We start from the raw sequence: 14,911 nt of genomic DNA, 5'->3' as shown, positions 1-14,911 counted from the left end.
TATCATCGACACACTCGTCTGCTAGTGTTTATTTTACAGCACGCTTGTAAACACACTTCTGCATGTTATGCTCACGTTAACGTCTACATTTAGAGCTTGTGTTTAGCATGTCAGATTGTGTTAGAGTCGTTCTTATTGGCTGTCAGAGGTTTTGTTTGTGTGTGTTTGAATGTAGTCAGAAGTTGCAGTGGAGTCAAGTGTGTGTGTGTGGTGTTGAATGTCCTCTAGAGGGCAGTGTGTGTCCATGATCACTCTCTGTGTGTTTGTGTACATCAGGATATGATGTCGTCACGCTCTGCTTCGTCTTGCGTCTCGAGAACACGTCACACGTGTGTGTTCATAGGCTTGCTGACTGCAGGGAAAAACTGTGCTAAATGCAAATAATAAACTACAATTAATCATATAAAACTATGCAATGTTGTTGATGTCATGCAGTCAAATTAATCTTGGGTCACATGACATAAACTGCTCGTTTAGTGTGTATTTGAATGCCTTGCCTTGTCTGTCTGTCATTAAAAGCGTCACGTGATGTGCTGAGATCTAAAGCATATACTGCAGGAGGTTTACAGACGCCTCAGACGCTGCTCTGGTATCAGGTGTCCTGTAATGATGTGTTTAAAATAGCCCAGTGGTTCTGGGACAGCGCTCTGTTCAGCCTAATGATGCGCCTGTGTGTGTGTGTGTGTGTGTGTGTGTGTGTGTGTGTGAGAGAGAGAGACTGGTCTGCATTCAGATAGTGTGTGATTTTGAACAGAAATTATGTTACTGAGACCCACATATTTTTTGTTATTTATTTAATTTTATGTATTCGATTTTTTTTAAATTATTATTATTTTATCTCAGTCAGACATTTATAAAATTAGTTCTGGAATGTTCTAATAATTTCAGATGATTTTATTAGTTATTTCTAGTGTTTATCCTTATCACAACAGTGTCAGACAGATATAAATTGTTACTGAGACCCTCATATATATATATATATATTCAGATGATTTTATTTTATTCTCTTTTCTTATAACAAGTGTCAGACAGAAATGATGTAACTGAGACTCGTGTATATATATATATATATATATTAGTCCTATATTAATTTACTTCTGAAATGTTCTAATAATTTCATGATTTTATTTTTATTTATAGTGTGTATTCTTGAACACAACAGTGTCAGACAGACAGAAACTGATACTGAGAAATCAGGAAATAATGTAATAATTTAAGGTGATTATAGATAGATAGATAGATAGATAGATAGATAGATAGATAGAGAGATTTTTTTCATGTATTTTACTTTTTTTTAATTTAATTGCATTTTTCTGTCAGACATTGATTTAGTATATATTTTAGTTCTGAAACACTCTAATAATTCTGGATGTTTTTATTTCATCTGTATCTCACAGATTTGTCTTCTTTCACTGCAACAGTTGCCTTTTACTTTGGTTTCCCAGAGACCTGAAGGAAAATGAAAGGAGCGAGGCCTTGTGCAAGCTGTGTGTGTGTGTGTGCGTGCGTGTGTGTGTGTGTGTGCGTGTGTGTGTGATCAATGCGGCCCCTCAGACCGCCATCAGAGCCATTGAACACGAACACAAAGAGCAGACATTGTACGCCAGACTCCAGGAGTCAGACATTACACTGAAGGACACGAAATACAGGACGAGTTTAACACAGTAAATGCATTGCACTTCATAAAGAAAACCGATATCAAAATAATAATTTCAACTCGAAAACACGATTGCATGAGCCACGTTCAAATTTTACCTTAACGCACGGCCTTCTGGGTCATTTATCTAATGCTCTGTGCATTTTTATGTTCAGCCACAGAAGTTTTGGTTAGGAAGCGCGTCTGAATCGGGCCGGTCGTAAACATCCTCCCTGATGTCTCTAATGGATCGCAGGTGCTTTGTTCATCGAATTAACATTGAATAACAATTAGCAAGCTCGCTATTTAATACGGGCCGACTGGAAGCAGATGAGATGAAATGAATGCTGGAGGGCTTAATGAGCATTAGAGATTATTACACAGATCATGAAATAAATAGATTATCCTGCGCGCTGAACAACTTTTGACTGATGTGTTTGAAGAAGACTTGCTGATTACTGCTGTTATAATGAGCTGCGTATTGAGGAGGACTTGAATCACATGGAAGCGCATCCGATTCACCCTGCAGATACAGGAACATGGATTTTATTTCGAGAACATGGAGCCCGTTTTTAGAATGAATAAAAAAAAAGCATGATTCATCTGCTGATTTTCATTTCATTAACTCATTTAAAAGTTCATTTGTTTTAATAATCAATAAAATGTTTTTATTGATTTGAATTTATTGTTTTTAATTTAGTAATTTATTGAATTAATGTATTAATTTAGTAATTTATATGTTAATTAATTAATTGTTTATTAGTTTATTTATTTATTATGTCTATATGAGCGAGTCATTGAAACATTCAAATGTTTATATGAGTGAGTCATTGAATCATTCAAATGTCGATATGAGTGAGTCATAAAATCATGTTTATATGAGTGAGTCATTAGCCGCGTTTCCACTGTCGGGCCAGTGCGAGCCAGGGCTTTAAACGGGCCGTGCCGGGCTAATAGCCTCGGGCTAATATCCTCGGGCCTGCGTTTCCACTGTCGGGCCAGAAGCTCCACAGCGCTTGACTAAAACACGCCCGTAACACGCCTCTCTGGAACAACGTCACACTAACCCATCATTTCACCAACAAATAGAAGTTTTATCAAAAAACTAATCAGAAATCACTGGAAACAGCGTTGAAAACATGATAAAAGCGGCCGTTTACTGGCATTTTTGTTGTACTTGAATATTTAAAACCCAAGCATCGATGTTTTACCACAGGTTTACAATAAAAAGTGATACATTGATCATAATTAATTAATTTATGTCAAAATTGCACATTAGTCACTCAGAAATAAATTACCGTTAGGTCTATTTCACAAAAGAGGAGGTATAGGACACACTTACTTCTTCAGTCGCGTTTGTTTCTGTTTATCTGTTACAGGACATATTTACATCACATTTAGAAAGAATGATCATTTCTACAAATATATGCCACCAAAAATACGACCTGAGGAGCTTTAGCACTCGACTCCCATACAGATATTTTCAGTCAGAGAAACAGAGGAAAAAGTTGCTTTATTTTATGATATTCCGGTATAAAGAGACGAGACGTAGGCTACTGACAGATAAAATAAAAACATGACTGTGATAGCCTTTATGATTGGTCTGATTTCTTCAAGCGTTCACTATGTTTTTTACTATGCGTATCTTCAAGCGTTTACTATGTTTACTATGGTAATGGTTAGCGCGCGTAGTCTTTTTGCATCACAAACAGAAGGCATTCAAACATGAACGCGAGTTAAATTATTTTAAAAGTCTTTAATGCTGACAGAATCATCCGGCGCTGCCGTCTCCCGACGGTAAACTCCGCCTCTGTTCGTAACCACTCCGCCTCTGTTCGTAACCACTCCTCTAGCCCGAGCTGGCCCGCTTTGGCCCAAGGTATTCGACGGGCCAGAAATCATGGCCGTTGGCCCCGAGTAAGCCCCGATCAAGCCCCGGAAGTGACAGTGGAAACGCGACTGGCCCTGGCACGCACTAGCACGGCCCGGCCCTGGCCCGACAGTGGAAACGCGGCTATTGAAACATTCAAATGTTGATATGAGTGAGTCATTGAATCATTTAAATGTCGATATGAGTGAGTCATTGAATCATTCAAATGTCTATATGAGTGAGTCATTGAATCATTCAAATGTCGATATGAGTGAGTCATTGAATCATTCAAATGTCTATATGAGTGAGTCATTGAATCATTCAAATGTCTATATGAGTGAGTCATTGAAACATTCAAATGTCAATATGAGTGAGTCATTGAATCATTCAAATGTCTATATGAGTGAGTCATTGAAACATTCAAATGTCAATATGAGTGAGTCATTGAATCATTCAAATGTCGATATGAGTGAGTCATTGAATCATTCAAATGTCTATATGAGTGAGTCATTGAATCATTCAAATGTCTATATAAGTGAGTCATTGAATCATTCACTCAAACCGATTTTTAAAAAAAGAATTAAAATTTTTTAAATAGACTGCAGCAATTAACATTTTTGTCAGAACCTCTAGTAAATTACTATTTATTTAGTTTAGATGTCTGTTCAGAGTGGTGATCTCTATTTGAAAAAACAAAAGAAATCGTGATTCTCAGTTCATCCAGATTCGTGCAGCTCTATTTTACGGCGAAGTGTGTTTGACTCTCTGCTCGTCCGCTCTCACTGCAGTTTCCTTTTCATCATGGAGACGCCGGAGCAAAATCATTGACCCGAGCTTCTTTGTTGTTCCAGAACAGTCACAGACACATTTTTCTTGCTGTCTCTTGTAAAGTTGTTCCTTTTATAGAAGGTTTTCTTTGAATCAGTGGCACAAAACGGCCTGAAAAAAAGCCCATTCTTCTTTCTTGTTTGTAGGGGAACCTTCCCAAATACTCCCACAACTCGCTGGTGGTCCAGGCCATGAAGACGAACGTCACGGATCCCGACATGCATGTGCTTTTTTTCGACGTGGAGGCCGTGATCATCCAGCTACTGACGGAGGAGGCGCAGCGTCCCAATCCCACTCTCGTCTCCCCAGAATCCCTGCAGAAAGCTCCCGGCGGGGCCGACAAGAGCGGGTCATTCCTGGCCAATAAGATTTTCAAACAGGTCAGACTCTTGCATGATTGTGATCTGATAGACAGAACGAGCTTGTTTATTTTATTTTCATATCACTGAACACTATCCCTGTCCTGCAATCCATAGCAATCCACTTTACAGTCAACTTTATAAACCTGTCTAATGTGTTCTTGCGTTTCATCTGCAGATCAATTGAATTGATCCGATGGTTGGAAAAGCCCTTATTGGGGAATTTAAATGTGGTTCAGGGGGAAGTGATTAAATACATTTACAATTTTATTGTATTTATTATTATTTTTATATAATTGTCCTAAATTAAGCTTAAAAAATAAAAGATTTAATAAAGATTTATATATAAATGTATTTGTTATCATTCGTAATCTAAAAGTACTAAATTAAGATAATAAAAATATTTAATAAAAAAAAAAACATTTATTTTTTTATATTTTTATAAAGATGTGTTTTTATATAAAATTATATATTTTTAGATTACTTATAATTAATTTGAATTGTATTTTTATCAAATAAAGTAACATGAGTATAATAATAAATACTATATTTACTTATATATTTATTATTAATTATATGTAATGGTTTTATATTTTATAAACATGTTATTTTACATGTTTATTTTTATAGGAATAAAAATATATATTAAACATTATAGTTTAAAATTAAAAATGAATGATTAAAAGTAGTTAACAGGGTTATTATCGTAAACTAAAACTATTAAAACTTTTCAGCTAAGTGAAATAAAGCTGAAATAAAAATATAAATAAAAAATGAATATTAGTTGAAAAACTTCAGAATATTTTCTTTTGAATATACTTTTAGAAATGTTGCATTGACAATACACTAAAATAAGTTTAAGTTGAATCACTAAAATTATTAGCTTGAAATAAATGCTAACTAAAACTGTAATACAAATAAATTAAACCTATATATATATATATACATAAGGCACATAATGAAATGACAAAATTTTTTAAATTAACATGAAAACTCAAAATATATTAATAAACTAAAATAACACTGGTAGTCAAAAGCTTTAGGCTTTATTTTGCTTTCTAGATGTAAACAAAAAGAAAAACGGAGAAATAAAAGCATAAAAAATCATTGCTGTTGGTTTATTTGTCATCACATGTTCCATCACTTCACCTGCACAGGTGAAGGAGACCATTAAAGAAAACATCAAGGAGCACCTGCTGGACGAAGACGAGGATGAAGAGGAGGAGCAGCGTCGACGCGAGGAGAAGTCGAAGTCTCTGAGTCTCCTGGAGTACAACCTGACCATGGACACGGCCAAGCTCTTCATGTCCTGCCTGCACGCCTGGGGCCTGAACGGGGACCTGGACGAGGTGTGTGTGAACCGGCTCGGCATGCTGCGCCCACACACTCCCATCTCCTTCGGCCTGATCTCGCGCGGCGGGCACATGTCTCTGATGCTGCCCACCTTCAAGGACTCGCTGCTCCGCCGGCTGGCGCAGGGGGCGGTCGAGAAGCTCTCCGTGTCCGAGGTCGTGGGGAAGGGAACGTACGGCGTGTCGAGAGCCGTGACCACGCAACACCTGCTGTCCGTCATCTCACTCGCTAACACACTGATGGGCATGACCAACGCCACGTTCATCGGAGAGCATATGAAGAAAGCGCCAGTCAGGTGACATCACACACACACACACACACACACACACACATACATACATGCACACACACACACACACACATATATATATACATGCACGCGTGCACATACACACCAAACACTCATAATGATCAATTTTATCCCTTAAAACTCATCTTTGATCACCAAAATTAACATATTTAAACGTTTTTCCTTGAAAAAAAAAAATTAATGTCTTAAAATATCTTGAATGTAACTCGACACCCTTGCCTCATTTAGTATATGCGGTTCTATGAATATGCAAATGAGCCCCGCCTCCACTCACTCACTCAGCTCAGAGATCCACTGGTTGACGATCACACGTTGATCTGATTGGTTACAAGGTAGTTTGTGACGTCAGAAACACCAGCGATTTCAAAGCGTGTTTTTGAGACTGTCTTTGGTTCACTGCAGTTTTAAGGAGGAAATACTCAGCAATGCTGTCGACTTATGAACTTACACATGGTTTATCTTAAAGCGTATTAAAAACTCCACATAGACACATAAACAACATTAAAAGCTGGATTTTCACCAAAGGGTAATTTCCAAAACATTTCTGTTGAAATAAAATATTAGGTTTTGAACTTAATGAAAATTTACAAAAGTTGCTTTGGCAATAAACCAAAATAAGTTTAAGTTGAAGCACTAAAATTATTAAGTGGAAATAAAAAAATAAATAAAACTGAAATAAAAATAAATTAAACCTAAATAGCTATATAAAATAAAAGCATATAGCAAAATTACTACAAATTTTACTAAAATTAACATAAAAAGTAAAAATATTAATAAAGCTAAGATAAATAACACTGGTTCAGGAACATATAACAAAGAAGGACTGGGTCATATCTCACCCCCAGAAAATAAGGAATAAACATGAGACATTATATTTTGTATGAAGAAAATAGAGCCTAGTTTTAGATGTTTTTTATTTTATTTTATTTTTTGCATTTAAATTATTATCTGGACAATTTACTAAAAAATTCTCATAATCACAATGCATAATCGTAATAATTTTTAATTATGTGAATAAAAAGACAGATTTAAGTAAATAAATGATATATACACTAAATAAATAATATATAAACATAAATATATTGCTTTTTTATATTAATAAATTTTATTTATTTTATGATGTATATACAAACAAAGACTGTGGTGTGAAAATGCACTGACATATTTAGCGTTATAATTTATAATTTTACATTTATTTTAATTTACATATTTTTTCTTTGCATTTTAATTTCAATTCAATTTAGTACATTTCTTTTGTCATAATTTTTTTATTAGTTTATGTCCTTACATGTCTAATATAGCTCTATTTAATTTAATTCTTATTTCAGTTTTATTTTTAATTATTATTTAAGTACTTAAAGTATAAATGACAAAAAAAGAAAAATGACATCTCGGCAAAATGTGAGAAAGTAAAGCACCCTCAGGTGTTTCGGCCCCGCTGGCTCTGTTGTTTACCTGTGCTCTCGTATGCGTGTCTGGGGGCTTTGGCTCCCCCGGGCTCCCAGGGGTGTGATGGAGGTTCAGGACAGGGAGAAACAGCACGCAGCGCTCGTCTGCACGCAGGGGCCTCGACCGCCGCTCGCTCCCAGGGGCCGGGGCCGCTGTTCTGGTCATAACGGCCCCGCGGGTGAAGCCGCTGAAGGCTATCGAGCTCTTTCTCTCGCTGGTTGTTTGCTGATCGTTCAGCTTGTCCGCAGGTGAGAGATTTCAGTCTCGTGTTCAGCGCTCTGCAGGTGAACTAGCAACTAGCAACACGTGAAATCCGTCGATACGCGCCGTCAGTGTGTTTGTGTATCATGTTTAGATTGAAGGGCAGCGCCACCGATTTCTTTCCAAGTCAGTTTTACCCTTGAAACAACTTTCGTGAGTCGATATAATGAGGGTAATTTTGAAGGAGCGGTTTATTTTAAGGGTTAGCGTTATATTTCACGTTAATTTAATCTTGAATTATTTAAATGTGATCAGAATCACTGTATAAATATCATGAAATTTGCATAACCATAATGCGTTCTTAATGGTGATTCTTCGTGGATTTTCATTATTGAATTTTACAGTAAGGCTCCATTTGGTAACATTATTTAACTGCGTTAGTTAACAAGAACTAACAATACAGTTATAAAGCATTTATTAATCTTAGTTAATGTTAATCTCAACATTTACTAATATATTATTAAAATCAAAAGTTGCATCTGTTTGTATTATTTAATGGACCCGAACTAACAGTGAACATTTGTTATTATTAACACTAACATTAACAAAGATTAATAAATACTGTAACAAATATATTACTTATTGTACTACAGTAAGATAAATAAAATAAATATTTTAGGAAGATTACACACACACACACACACATATATATATATATATATTTTTTTTTTTATAGAGATGTGATTTATGAAAAATAAAATATTTAAAGACACTATTTTTAAATAATTGTATTTATTATAATTTGTAATATAATTGTACTAATTTTAAGATAATAAATAAAAGAGTATTTAATAATTAATTTAGGAAGATGATTGATTAATTATTTTATTTAAACATAAGCATAAATTAAAGGAAGTCCTTTTTATCATTTAAATAATTATTTAATTGAGTGTGTGTCTCACACTTTCATGTGAAATTATTTAAACATAAGCATAGATTATCTATTATTTAAATAATTCATAATCATGTATGTTTTGCATAAGATAATGAGAATTCTAGAGAAATGTACTTAATTGTCATGAAAATAATGTCAATGCAAATTTGTTTTGGTTATTTCACTTGATTTATGACCTGAACATGTTTTGAGAGTCGTACATTTCTTTTCAAACACTAATATGTTGTTGTACTATTATGTATTTAATTTCCAGACTTTATGAGTGAGTCATTGAATCATTCACTCAACTGACTTCTTAACATTTTATAGTTGACAGCAGCAATTAACATTTTGTAAGAACCCTGAGAAAATAACGTTATTTGTTATAATCTATATTTTTTTCTATGCTATTTTTTTTCCACATGAACTACATCTTTTCTGTTTACACACAGATATTAAAACATTTCTGAACATCTTTCAATCTCGGCGTTGCTCTGAGCAAAATCTGCTCCACACTTTTATGAGGCAATTTCACATTTACAGCCTTGCTTTAGATTTGTTTTCTAAACGCTTTGGAGGGCAAAGTTACGCAGTGGAAAGCTAAAACGGCCAAAAAGATGGTATTTTCAATAACTTGTCAATAAACTTCTCAAACAAGCCCAGGATGAACCTGGCAGAAATGTTACAGTTGAAATAAAAGCACTGTATTATTGCTGTTGGTGGACGTTTGGACCGTTTCCATCAAACTGCAGTTTTAGTGTCTTTTATAATGCGTTCAGAAGGTTTTATAAAGCGGCTAAAACTTTCCTGACACACACACACACACACACACACACACACGTTTCTTGAGTTCCTATCAAATGCCTTTTGACTGTATAGTTTGGGAAGTGAAACGTTTCAAGCGAGTCTCTTACTAATAAACCTACAGCTTCTTAGACTCCGTCAGAAGTCGTTTATTTCACGCCTTCTCTCCTCTCTTAACATGTGCTTTTAAAAAACTGAACTCTGAGCAGAATGTGGAATCAAAGATCTCACAGAAGCTTCATTTGAAGCTTTAACGAGGTCAGGCTCTCGTTAGAGTGAATATGACAGGTGGAGCGGAGAGTGATGATGACAGGACGAGACGGTAGACACAAACACTGAAGAGAGAGAGACAGCAAGTAAGAGAGGGAGAGAGAGAGAGAGAGAGAGAGAGAGAGAGAGACAGCAAGTATGAGAGAGAGAGAGGGAGAGAGAGAGAGAAAGAAGAGATAACAAGCTGACTATATAAAGACATCTTCGTATTTTTTTTGCATCTAGGGTTGAGCGATATAGCTTACATGGATACAAAACAATATATTTTAATATTTTTTGCAGCCTTTTCATGATCATTATACATTTTTTTTTTTTTTTTAATTTTTATAAAAAAAAAAAAAATCCAATCAGTTGTTCTCAGGTAGATTCAAATTGTTTAATGCAACAGTTAAAATGCAGAAAAATGTTGAAGTATTTGCATTAGGGGTGTGCAATATTGGCAAAATTAATACCTCAATATTTGGGGGGAATTTGTTGATAACAATATTTTGATGATATTTTTACATTCTTCAAAAATGTGTTTGTGAGAGTGTTATTTTAGTTGACTTCATATTTTGAATGAGCTTTTATTTGTATAATTTTTATGTTAATTTTAGTTAAATTTCTAGTCATTTCATGTGCTTTTGTCATTTTATTCATTTATTAATTTAAATTATGCTATTTAGGTTTAGTTTATATTTTTTTCAGTTTTAGCTTTTATTTACAGTATTTCATGTTAATTATTAATTTTAGTGCTTCAACTTCAACTTATTTAATTTTTAATGCCAAGGCAACATTTCAAATTTTCATTCAGTTTCAGTTTTCGACTATATATCTGTATTTTATTTCACATAAAATGAACATAAACATAATATAAATGTTTTAATAGTTTTAGTTTTCAGTTAATGATAATAACCCTGGTTTGCAGAAGCTTTATTGTACTCGTTCACGCTTGTTAAGAGGATATTAATTGTTTCCTATGAGATATATATATTAAAAAAAACATATTTAAGGAAAAAAGGTCTTATTTATTTACTTAAAACAAAGACATTCAAGTAAAAAAAGTGAAAAAATATTTCAGGATTTACCAACAACAAAAAAAACTATTATAATGACAGCATTGCTCACATGGCAATAAACTGAAATAAGTTTATGTTGAAGTATTGAAATTAGGAACTCAAAATAAATAAATAAAACTAAAACTGAAATAAAAATAAAAAGTAATATTTAAAAAAAATAAACGAATAAAATGACAAAAGCACATAACGAAATGACTAAAAATTAAACTAAATTTAACACAAAAACAATATGAAAACAAAATATTAATAAACTAAAATAACACACACACACACACACAGTCCTGCATAATCACACATGCGCATGTATCTGCTCACACACACTCCTTCTGGTCTGATGTTGAATTCTGTGCTGCAGATACAGTATGTGTGTTAAATATTTCATTGGGCCTTTTGTGTTTCAGACCCCCAAGACCAGGAGCCCCCGAGAGCCCGAGACACAGCGGCCCTCAGGCCTCCAGCCCGGCCCTGCAAGGACAGATCAAACAAGGTGAGTACAAAGATCTGCTCTCGCTGTGAAACAAACACACACAAAACACTCGGACTGACACTATTTTTATATTTTTTATTTTATTTTTTATTTTTTTATTTCAATTTTATGTTTTTATTATTTTATTTTTTTATTATTATTTCGAACAGGAACCATGATTTGACTAATCAGTTGTTGTCGGGTAGATTCATAATGTTAAATGCAAGAGTTGAAATGCAGTAAAGATAAAGAAGTATTTGCTTTACGGGTGTGTGATATCAATCAAAATGTATCTTAATATTTTATTATTTTATTTTATAAAATATACAATTTTATAAGATATAGAAGTATTTGCATTAGGGGGGTGCGATATCGGCAAAATTTGGGTATTTTTTCAATAACAACATTTAAAGTTTATTCTCCTTTTCATACTAACATAGTGCACTTTTCTTTCACTGTCTGGTTTTTAGATGCTTTCTTCCCGTTTTGCATGTCTTGCATTTCATATCGTCCAGCAGGAGAAAATGCTGATCTTAGCAAATGTCAATAATAATGCATTTTGTTTGGCATTGAAGCTCGTTATGGAAGATTCTAGATAACATGCACCAGAAAAATGGTCCGGTTTAGTGCAGGGTGTCCGTTTAAACCCTGTTAGTAACACACACAGACACACACACACACACAATATTTTATTTTATTTTATTTTTTATTTGTTTTTTTTTATTCAGAGGAACCATGATTTGATTAATAAGTTGTTGTCGGGTAGATTCATAATGTTAAATGTAAGAGTTAAAATGCAGTAAAGATATAGAAGTATTTGCATGAGGGGTGTGCGATATCAACAAAAAATTATCTTAATATATTTATTTATTTATCACTTTTAAAAAAAAAAATTATTCAGAGGAACTATAACTTGACTAATAAGTTGTTGTCGGTTAGATTCATAATGTTTAATGCAAGAGTTAAAATGCGATATCGACAAAAATTTGTATCTATATTTTTATTATTTAAAAATATTAAATATTTTTGGGGTTTTTATCAATAGCAACATCTAAAGTTTATTCTTCTTTTCATACGAACATAGCTTTCTATTATATAGTGCACTTTTCTTTCATTCTGCTTTTTCTTTAATAATTTTTTTTTTTTAAGAAAAAAAAAGTGCATTTTGTTTGGCATTGACGCTTTGTTAGACAACTTCTAGATAACATGCACTGTTTAGTGCAGGGTGTCTGCTAAAACCCTGTTAGTAACACACACACACACACTCTTCCTCCACACGTGCCCTAATTTGTCCCCCGTCCCGAGCTGCTATTGTTGGGCCACAATGGAGGAGGACTGTGAATAATGTCTTGTGTTCAGTTGCTCACGCCACACGCCTGTTTGGCTCATTCACAGGGAAGTGTGTGTGTCGTGTGTGTTGTGTTCTTCTCTTCGACCAGAAGGCCCTGCAGCGTTTCTTTCTCATGCTAAAGGCTTTCACCGGTCTTTCAGCGTCAGCCCTCCGTGTCCGGCGTCCTGACACGCGCCTGTCCGATGAATTCTCACGCCGGACCAGATTGCGTTTAGAGAAGGAGAATGTTATGATCTCTCTCTCAAACACACACACACACACACAGAGAGAGAGAGAGGGTCCTCTGAGATGTGTTGAGAATATTGATCTAACACTTCTCTTTAGGTTTGTACACATAATGAAAGTTATTCAACGCGTGTAGCGTTTTTCCCCTCCTCTCGTTTCCTCGTATTGATCCGGACGGGTTTGTGGAACTGCTCAGGTTGTGTTATTAAGTGTTTTTTAATGGAGTCGTTCTTTAAATCGCGTGCCGAGATAAAAGCCAAGCGTGTGCCGGCAGAAACATGCAGATCTCGCTGTGCGTTACGGAGAAGTTTCAGTCTGAGAGCCTGCTAGTTTTAGCACAGGAACACTGATATAAAATATGTTTTTATTGTCATGAAGTGCTGAAGACTTTTTAAAATTCACCTTTTTCATGTCTGTCTTCTTAGATCGATATATGCTATTGTATGATCTATTTAACAGACTTAAAATGTAAATAAAAACTTGATTGAGGACTGCATTACTAGTATAGTAACGGTTAACCGATACGCTGATGCTGAGCCGTATTTATTGATATTTATTTAAATATATACTTAATATAAATATATATATATATACATAAGGGGTTCGATTGCAAGGGGTTGCATAAGAAATCGATTTTGCATAAGGGTTGTGCGATTATTTTATTATTATTGTTTTATTTTTTATTTATTTATTTATTTTTATAATGGTGACTTTAACAGTTCAGTGGTAGCTGAAAGAAGTCTACAAAATATAGTGCAAAATCCTTAATTCACATGATGTTTATGATATTTACAGAAATGCATTTCTTTTAAAAATGTATTTTATTATAGCCTGGCAAGCCAGACCTGCATCAAGATGTTAGGCTTCAACCAACCAGAGCGTTTTCCCGACAGCGGAGCTAACGTTAGTTGATAGATTCAACTTTTGAATCTGGCCGGCAAAACTACGAACACATCTTCCTTTTTAAAGAATGACTTAAGTGCCGTTCTTTGCTCTTTTCTCAAAGAAAAGCTTAACTCCAAGTCCTCCAGAGTCGCGGCCAAAGCCGATTCGAAAGACTGTTCTCCAGCAGCAGCTCTTCTTTGTTTTCAAGTGGCAGGGAACCGTCGCAACTCTGTCGTCATTATGTTAAGCCCGCCCCGCCTACTCTATACACGACGTGATTGGCCTGACCCAATTTAGGTTTTTACAGCACGAAAGTCAACGGAGAGTTGCTAGACTACCCTGGCTGCAAAATACATCTTGCTGCCGCTGGGGTGCGTCTAGATTTCTAGGCTAATTTTATTATCCACTGACAGATTTTCCTTTTATAAATAAAATAAATTTCTTGTTTTCATTCTACAAAGATTGCTTTCTATATTTAGGGCACTTTTTTCTTACAAAAAAAAACAAACAAAAAAGATTTGTTGGTTTGCATGGTGAAATAAAGCCCGTAGCTGCAGTTTGCGCTTATTTACCAAATAATTTTGTCAGATGAATACCTTAACCAAGTTTAGTGTTTTTGTTCTTCCCTCATATTTAACATAATTAAAACATATTTTCCTGATATTTTGATGGTTTACTCGAGCTGTGTTTCCCCTCCGGACGTCAGGTTTGGTCTCAGCCTCACTGAGGATGATGTGCTCGTAGAAAAACACCTTCCACTTGTTTGTTTGTTTGTTTGTTTGTTTGTTTGTTTGTTTGTTGAGGTTTTTCTCTCCACACTGCAGGATCCCTGTCTCTGTCTGCATGCATGGCTTCGCTCTACCATCTCTCTCTCTCTCTCTCTCTCTCTCTCTCTCTCTCTCTATCTCTCTC

General features: G+C 34.8%; 1 protein-coding gene across 4 annotated transcripts in view; it reads left to right on the top strand.

Annotated features, from left to right (window-relative positions):
* The window catches only part of wdr7 (WD repeat domain 7), a 113,236-nt gene that overhangs the window by 26,094 nt on the left and 72,231 nt on the right, over window positions 1-14,911 (top strand). For all 4 annotated transcript variants that reach the window (XM_084136444.1, XM_084136442.1, XM_084136443.1 and 1 more), the window contains exons 15-17: window positions 4,481-4,714; window positions 5,851-6,341; window positions 11,474-11,559. In XM_084136444.1, coding sequence (XP_083992570.1) covers window positions 4,481-4,714; window positions 5,851-6,341; window positions 11,474-11,559 — 811 coding nt within the window. The remainder of the gene's footprint in view (window positions 1-4,480; window positions 4,715-5,850; window positions 6,342-11,473; window positions 11,560-14,911) is intronic.

This window comes from Abramis brama, assembly GCF_963993115.1.
Source record: "Abramis brama genome assembly, chromosome: 15".
In the NCBI taxonomy this organism is placed as follows: domain Eukaryota; kingdom Metazoa; phylum Chordata; class Actinopteri; order Cypriniformes; family Leuciscidae; genus Abramis; species Abramis brama.
This window is presented reverse-complemented; position numbering and strand designations above follow the sequence as displayed.